The following is an 8,625-nucleotide window of genomic DNA, read 5'->3' on the forward strand; positions in this document are numbered from 1 at the left end:
CCCCAGACAAACAAACACACCCTCCAATCTTTCTATCCCCTTTATACCTGGCTAGAGTGGTCCCTGTCCCCTTTGCTATTGGATGGGTACTCGGGAACTCAAATTCTCTCCCGACCGCCAACTTTCCTGCCCCCTCCCCTCTCATCCTGCATCTTTTTAGTCAGGTCTTCAACCCCATCCCTCTCCCAGCTCAGCAACATGCAACAAAACAACCAGAACAAATCCAAACACATAGAACCAACAACTTTCACTCCTTCACTTAGTAACATTTGGCTTCAGCAAAATATCACCTCATCTCCCACACCTCCTCTGGTACTGTTCTCTTTTTACTGATGTCTAAGTTCTAGATCAAAAAAGATATCTGTAGTTATGTGGGCCTCAGTTTCTTAGAGTAAGGGACATCCCAAAATTGTTTCCCATGGAGTCTGAATGTAAATTCATGGGTTTTACTTACTCCATGAGTGCTCAGTCAGTGTCCCAGAGCTCTGTGACTCCGTGGGCACAGAGATGTGCTTAAGGTAAGTGTTGCCTGCCATTCTGGAGAGGAAACCTGCAGAAATACATGCCAAAAGAGCAGCTTGGCTTGAGCCTGCTCTGTGTGGCCCAGCAGCTCATGATCAGCTCAGAGCTGAGGTGGGTGAGCTACTGTTTCCCCAGTGTGGCCTGGGCAGACGTGCTCGCCCAGAATCTGTACTTCACTGGGGCTCAGTGTAAAAGTCTCCTTCATCAACCTTCTTCCCAGCAGCTGAACCTCTCCCTGCTCTCTCTTGCCTCTCCAGTTGCCATCAGTTCACCAGAAACAGAGCTTGTTCCAGGTTTCCCCACCAGAGCTGGTATTTGAGAACTTCGTCACTCATGAGGTCTCTGAAATGGTATTGTCTCTCGTAAATAAGGACAAGGTAAGTGCTGGGACATGGAGCTTTAAGACTGTGCTGAGAGAGGAGAGTGGTGAACACATAGTGGAGTACACATAGTGTACAGTAGTGTACAGTACACGTAGTGTACAGTAAAGCAAGTTATCTGCTGCAGCACATCCAGAAGAAAATGTCTCAGCGCCTTTGTCCTGCAAGATGGTGGAAATCTTCCTGTGCAGGGAATTCTCGCCTGATTTTGGCAATGCATTGATGGTATCTATCCCAAAGGAGTTTCCTTCTCATGAAAGCTCTGGACTGATAGGAATGTTGAGGGCTGTACAGCTCGTACCTGCTCTCATGCTTTGCCTTGAGTGTATACCACATCCTGTGTCTCCATGGCTAATCTTGGCTCCTGGTAGGAATCTCTGTCTCTTTCAGCCTGTTTGGCTCTCTTTGTGCAGCTCACCGTCAAGGCTCAGAGGCTGAGTCTTCTCCACTTGATGCTGCAATCACTTATCATTAATGGCATTGGCAGTGCAGGAAAAGTGTTCTGAAACAGCCCTGGAATCAGATTGATGCAGCAGAAGCAGCAGGAGGCCTTTAGGTGCCACTTTAGGTCCTTGCTAAGCTTCATCTGGCTCTGCTCAGGTTTTCCAAACGCAATGTGGTGCTCTGCTTTCCCTTTGGAGAACCACAGCACATCCAAAGCCATGTGCGCCTGGAGGTTTTCAGCTTCACTTGAAGAAATGGTGATTGTTTTGCAGTTTCCCAAGAGGGTTGAGAGCAAAAAACTTGAACAATGTCACCAGTTGTGTTCCTCGACTGTATGGCTGTGTGCGGGCACATGCCAGCGGGTTTTTTTGGCCTTGTTGAATATGCAGATGACTTGGTTCAGGTGCTCTGTCTCCATCCTGCTGATGCTGACCTGCTTGGCCCTTCCTTCCCACCTGGCATTGCCCTACTACCCCTGGCCAAAATGCTGGGCGCAGACAGAAGGGATTCAAGTTGACCCCTGTGAATTATGTGCCTTTACCGCCACAGCTTTGGAAAAGGGGTCACCAGGGCATGGACATTTCTCCTCTCGTCCTGTTTCCACAAGTTGCATGATCATTGTTTCATGTCTTTCCTGCAGTTTCCTCGGCTGGTGAAGGTCTCCATGGAGAGATCACCTCATTTTGAGCTGATGTGCCCCAATGATGTGTTCCACATCGTGCCACCAGGCACATCTTCCCCTTTGCGCATCCGCTTCACCCCCGACGAGATGAAGGTGAGACTGGAGGAGCCAAACCTCAGAATTATCTCCAAAGCCATTGTTTTCCCTGCACTCTGGCAACGGCCCATTCCATGCTGTGGGCTTGGCTCCAGGCTGTGGGCAGGCAGCCTGCAGCCACTCACACCTTGGCATGTGGTGTCAGGCACTGCACGCAGGCCTGACAGGCTCTGCCTCCTCTCCTTGCACATTGCTCAGCATTCCCGAGGGAAGATGGACGGGGAACAGTATGAAAATGACAGAGGGGTGTGTAGCCGTGGAAAGGGGTTTTAACCCTTTAAGTGCGGCGCAAATAAGATGCACAGCTACATGGTGGTCTGTCATGACAGGAAGAAAGAGACAAGTTTATTCAGAAACACACTTGGTTTTATAGCATGACTCGCAACCCCAAGAGTAGAGAAAAGGTGATTGGTTCAGAGAGAAGACACCCCATGCTTAGGGCCTGGTCACGTACCCCAACAGCTGTTCTATCTTGTTCTTAATTCCTTTTTATTTTGACCAAATTATCACCCTGGGAGAAATTCTCCCTAGCCTTGAGCTGGACCAGCTCATTGGCTGAGAACAGAGCTGAAAAGCTCCAGCCTGGAATATTTTTCAGGCTGTAATTTTCTTACTTTCTCAATATGTGTCCCACAAGGGGTGTTGATGGATGTTCGGCCATCTCTAGGTACAGTGGAAAGGGTTTAATTATTATGGAAAACACTAGAGGAACAAAGAGGTCAGAGAGCTTTCCTCCTTCCTGACTGGCAACTGCTTGCCTGCCTCACCCTGGGCTGGAGCAAAGACGGTGCTTTTGCACAGCCTCTGTTCTCCAGCCTTGCAGTTGTGCTGTCCCAGAGCCCAACTGACCACGACACAGCTGCAAGGCCAGGGCAGAGGATGTGCTGTGCCCGTGAGCCCAGCCTGGCACAGGCACACTGAGCTCTAGGGGCCCTTAGCCAGCAGGAGGTTGGTGAGCTGCAGGGGACTTGGCCACCTGCTTGAAAGAGCTCGTGTAGGGCAGGTACAACCTGCAGGCAGACCTGTGAGCCCAGAGCCTGTGGCAGTGACACTGCTGTGGCTCTGTGTTCATGTCTGTCACTGTGGTTCCTCTGTCAACTGGCACCCATTCTGTGCCAAAGGAGCTTTTATGTGGAGGTTTGAATACCAGTGCTGAGGCCCTGGCAAGTCAGATCTCAGTGCTGTGATCTGGAGGCTTTTTCATGCAGAAGGCTTTAGGACTTGGCATCATGGAAGGCAGGAAGCCTTGCAGGGAAACAAAGAGAGGCTCTTTCCAACAGCATCCCACTACCTCTTAGCACTGTTCTTCTCCTGACTTGGTTGGAGAGGCAAAGTTAGAGTGGAGTTCTGAGCCAAGTGATGTTTTTACACCAGGTCAGAGGTGCTTTGGGTGCAGCTGTTTTCTCATCTTCCTTTTGCTGCTTAGAGTCAGTTTAACACTTTGTCCTATTCTCAAACAGCAGGAATAGAAGCCCAAAGAGGAACGTCCTGTGTTCCCTAGCTCCATGTTCCTTAGAAGGGACTTAGGAATTATTTAACATCATTAAAATTTAGAGCAAAAATTGTGGTGGCCTAGGGCAGTTCTTTGTATGACCCAAGTGACACAAGAGCTTAATGCCACCGAGACAGGTTTTGCAAAGTGCACTGGTGCCTTTCAAATGTGACATATTAGTAGAACTTAGTCTTCATTTTGGGGTGGAATAGGTGAATTGATGCCCTTGAAGGGTTATAGGAAATGGGTTTTTTTCTGCCATGGGGATGCACTAAATGCCCTGTGCTGAGCTAGTTTCTTTTCCTGCAGAATTATTGCCACGAGCTCGTCTGCCTCACTGCAAGGGAACGGATAGTTGTGCCAATTCGGGCCATTGGTGCCCGAGCTATCCTGGACTTCCCTGACCAGCTGGACTTCTCGGAGTGCCCAGTCAAGTACAGCACCCGGAAGACTCTGCTGGTTCACAACATCGGGAACCTGGCAGCTGATTACCAGCTGAGCACCCAGAGGTGAGGCAGCTCATCTGTCCTTGTGCAAAACCCCTTTGGGAGACAACAGAGCTGGTCAAGAGCAACAAAAGGAACCGGAGCATCGGAGCTGCTGCCCTGCAGCCCTGGCTGGAAATGGGCAGGACATGTGGGGCAATTTGCTCTTGCTTCCCGTGTTTTATGCAGGATGCAGCCTTTGAGCTTTCTCTGTCCCAGATTTCCTGCAGGCTGCTGGAACATGTTAGTAGCTGGCTTGCACCTTCCTGGGCACAAGCAGCTTCTGAAATGGTTACTCCCCACTGTCAGCCAAATAGACCCATTCTCTGGGAGGCCACAGGCACGTGGCTTTCCAGTGGTCCCTGCATCACATGCCCAACATGAGCTATGTTTGGGCAGCCGGTGCAGGTCCTGGTACTTAAAGCTGATCTGATTTCCCTTGTCAGCTGAGGGCATCAGTCACCTCTTCTGTTCTATGACAAACCTTTGAAAGCCAGTTGAAAATTTCAAAGGGATGATTTAAATCTCTGAATAAGGTCTTTCCCCCTTTCTTTGAGATTTCTTTTTAAATACTCCGAAGTTCCTGTGTTTCTGCTGCTTTTTCATTTTGGTTTGTGTTAAATGTTTGCCAAGAGATCCTGAATTCTTCATTGGCAACTTTCATAAAGGGCGAGCTCCTCTAATGCCTGTCAATATACCACATGCCCATAGGTACATGCACAGGTGTATAGGAAATAGGAGACATTTAGTGAATATGTGAAAAGCAATTGGGCTGATTTAGAAGATAGAAGTATAGAATAACTTTGTCTGGAGGGGAGCCTCTGGAAATCATCTGAGCAGACATACTGCTCAAAGCAAGACCAGTGTCTGGGGATTGCAAGGTGCCATTGGGAGATCTGGACCTGTCTTTAGATGCCATACAAGAAAACAAGCATGCAAATGGTCCTAGTTAAAAAGAGAAGAAAACCCATTCAACCTATTGAAACTCCCTCCATATCTCCATACCTTATCTTTTCTGACTGTCAGGTGCAGTAGTGATTCATTCATAGGGTAGATCTAACAGGATGAGAACTATCTTAAAGAACAGCTCACAACTAACAGATAAAAGGCCAAAATTTAGCCTGCCAGCCCCAACCAAATGGTTTTCATTTAGTTATTACAGTGTCAGGGATGTCTCCTTCACAGCCCTTCTATGTGTGGGCTCAGGGAACAGCTTAGTGATGTCGGCTGAAAATCAGAGGAGTGAAGTTTAACTGTAGAGCTTGTGTGCTTGGGTCTTGGGGAGACAGGTCTATGTGAGAGATGGCTGCTACAGCAGTAATAGAGGAGTCTGGTGGGTACAGCCCGGGGTGGGATGTAGAAGTTGCAGGGGCTGATTTGCACTCAGTTTTTCAGTCCTGACAACTGAGTCCTGAATTTGGCTGGATCCTCTTCTCCTGATAATTTGAAAGTAAGAAGATACTTTCTTTCTGAGACAACCCCTGAAGTCACCTCCAGGATTGTTATTCCCATCCTGCCATTTAAGGGCAGGAGTATGTAACATGGGACAGGAGTGGGAATGGGATGGGATGGGATGGGATGGGATGGGATGGGATGGGATGGCATGGCATGGCATGGCATGGCATGGCATGGCATGGCATGGCATGGCATGGCATGGCATGGCATGGCATGGCATGGCATGGCATGGCATGGCATGGCATGGCATGGCATGTAGTGCTAAAGTGTGACCAGGGATTCCCTTAACTGGCAGCTTGTCTGTTCTGGTGAAATTTCTGGCAAAAGAATAAGAAAAAAATCCTGTGCCTTGCCCACACCAAGCCCCAGCAGAGACCTGCAGCAGTCCTGGCATCACCCCTGGGGGCAATGCAGGAGCATGTACAGTAATCTGGCTCTGGGGCTGCTGGGGCTTTGTCTTTCCTGCCCTCTCTCCAAAGTCTCTCGTCCAGCACATAAACATTGCTGGCCCAAGGCCTCTCCATCAGCCAATAGCAATGTTCTCACTAGTGGTAATGGGAACAGGTCAGGCCCATAACTGCAGCCATAGGTCCTTAATGAGCAGAACCTGAAGCAAGTTCATCAGCTGTCACTATTGGCATGAGTAAAGTTCAGCTTGCCAGATGTTCTCTTTATTTTTGCATGTGATGCATTCATCACCAAACTCCCAGAACACACTCTTAAGTGACAGATTGATCACCAGCAAATCACCAAGGCCAGGAACTTCTGTTTCCTCAGTGGGGCTGTAGAAGAGCACCAAACCCAGCAGCTGCTGGGCAGAAGCACATTTCACCTGAGCTGTCCCTGAGCATCAAAGCACAGAGTCTTGTGTTTGTCAGGCTCAAGAGCTCTTTACCTGGTGACCAATCCTAATTGCTCCTGCTAAATCCGAAGTGCACCAACACATTTACATAATTATTTCCAACACATTGCACAGTTTCTCTGGTGGGCCAAGCGAACTGTTACCAGCCTGGATGGCAACCCAGAGTCCCAGACTGCATTGCTGGTAAATACACAGAAACCTCCTGTTCTGCTTCTTTGATGTGCTCCTGCTAATGATGCTTCATTTAGCTGGGATGAGATCCTTCAGACTGTAAATGGCATCCTCCTTTTGGGTGTTGTTCCCATGCCACTGTATTATTTGCATTTGCACTCTTTCAGAGTTTTGATTGCTCATTTTCTTAGACCAGCTTTAATTGAAATGCTGATAAAATTTGCCCTTTTTACGCTAAATCAGGATGTTTTCAAGGTAAATGAAACCAAAGACCCACACTGTAAATTCAACAGTAATTATTCCTTGGTCTTCAAGGAGAAGTTCCTTCCCTGCCTGATTCCTAGGCTATAATCTCACAGGACAGGTAGTGCCCTAACATTTGCATCTCTTGAGATGGGGTTTATAGGCAGAAGAAAAGGGAAATTCCTGAGACAGTCAGTGTCGAGTTGTGCATAAAGATAGCTCTCTGTGCTTTTCACAAACCATTCTCTGATGGGATTGCTGCCAGTCAGACCCTTGAGTCTCCTTGCAGAGGGCTGGATACAGAGTATGGGGGAGATGAGGTCGTTTTATCCCACAGGATCTTCTGAGGGCTGGATCTCCTCACAAGTGGGTCAGTAGCTGTTTCTGATCCCATCTGTTCTGTCTGTCTTCTGTTGACTGTCATCTGTTTGCTCCCCGCTTGCCCAAGTGAGCTGAAGTGACCTGCACTGCAGAAGGAGTACCATCCCCAGATGTCCCCCTGAGTCCTGATCCCTGTCTTTGTGTTGCAGTCCTTTCTCCGTGGTTCCAGCCAGGGGAACTCTGGGCGCCGGTGACACCATGCAGGTGACAGTGGAATTTCACCCGCTGACTATTGGTGACCATTCCGCGTCCCTGGCAGTGTGCTGCAACACAGGTGAGTGCTGGGCCCTGCACAGGGCACAGGACAGTTCTCCACATCACTCCCTGTTGTCACATCTTCCTCAATTCCCTCTAGATGTTCCAGCTTTCCAGCAATGTTTCCAGCAATCCCCTCCCCTGTTCCAGCTTTACCCTAAAGAAAACTAAGAACTCACTGGTGTTTAGGGGGTTGATAAAGTGGATCCCCTCTAACAGGGCTAAGATTTTTGGAATCCTGTTTTGCTGGCAGTTGCTGAGTGGAGGAAGGAGGAACCCTGATTCTCTACTATCGTGTGGCTATGCCTGGGAGAAGTTTGATTTTATTGCTGAGCAGTGCTGTATGTGAGGTGTGAGGTCTCCAGCAGACCCTCTCCAATGCAATGTATTTCTTGCACACCTCTGTCCCGTATGCTGCTTCTCCATTGGCTTGTCACAGACCCTTTTTCTATGTTGCCCTCTACACATATATTTAGTTTCTGTCTAATAACATTTTCAGGCCCTCAAGTTCCTGTTTGGTGACAAATCAGGACAAATCTTTCCTCGTCCCCATTTCCCAGGCCATTCATGCTGTTGCGGACCTCTCAGATCTATCTCCCATTTGATTTCTAGACTGAGGAATCCCATTCAATCTTCATATAGAAGCTGCTCGGTTCTTATTAATATTTCCTTTGTCTCTTTTTTATTTCATTTTAAATGCTCCAGCTTAGGTTTTGAGATCAGAACAATATAAAGTATTTCAAGACTGATGTGGCTGGACAGGGAGATGATGATGATTTTCATGGTGTTCATTTTGAAGTGGTTTGTCACATTGCAGAGCCGGGCTGGTTGTGTTTCCTTGCCCGTGTCCCCTCCTTCGGTGGGCTGTCACTTCACTTGTTCCTCTGGGCCTCTTTTTTCTGCCCACATGCCCCCAGGCATATTTGCTTGTCAGCAACAAAGGATCCAAGGGATCTGGAGAGACAGGAGTCTCGTGGGGTACCCAAGGGACACCCTGGGCAAGGCAGGACTGAACAGGGCTCCTCAGCGTCACCTGAAGGACTTTGATGCAGAAATCCCAGTGATCTGAGTGGGTCACCTGAGCACATCTGACCAATCTCACTGTACCTACTGTCAGCTTGGGGCCAAACCTCTACAAACACACTCAGAAATAAGGT

The 8,625-nt window shown here is 48.5% G+C and overlaps 1 protein-coding gene across 1 annotated transcript; it reads left to right on the top strand.

Annotated features, from left to right (window-relative positions):
* The first annotated feature begins 562 nt into the window (after positions 1-562).
* LOC148222317 (axonemal central pair apparatus protein HYDIN-like) lies at positions 563-8,537 on the top strand. Its single transcript, XM_088172232.1, has 6 exons — positions 563-637; positions 780-899; positions 1,987-2,121; positions 3,926-4,125; positions 7,363-7,487; positions 8,386-8,537. The coding sequence occupies exons 1-6, from the start codon at positions 563-565 to the stop codon at positions 8,535-8,537; spliced, it is 807 nt and encodes a 268-aa protein (XP_088028358.1).
* The last annotated feature ends 88 nt before the right edge of the window (positions 8,538-8,625 follow it).

Source organism: Sturnus vulgaris, chromosome 12 (genome assembly GCF_052056855.1).
Source record: "Sturnus vulgaris isolate bStuVul1 chromosome 12, bStuVul1.hap1, whole genome shotgun sequence".
Taxonomy (NCBI): domain Eukaryota; kingdom Metazoa; phylum Chordata; class Aves; order Passeriformes; family Sturnidae; genus Sturnus; species Sturnus vulgaris.

What these genes read in the sequence shown, in the direction of transcription:
- LOC148222317 (XM_088172232.1), top strand. Translation starts at nt 563, where the DNA reads ATGCCAAAAGAGCAGCTTGGCTTGAGCCTGCTCTGTGTGGCCCAGCAG. An exon ending in TCACCCCCGACGAGATGAAG is followed by an intron (nt 2,122 to 3,925) that starts GTGAGACTGGAG and finishes CTTTTCCTGCAG; the next exon opens with AATTATTGCCACGAGCTCGT. An exon ending in TACCAGCTGAGCACCCAGAG is followed by an intron (nt 4,126 to 7,362) that starts GTGAGGCAGCTC and finishes TTTGTGTTGCAG; the next exon opens with TCCTTTCTCCGTGGTTCCAG.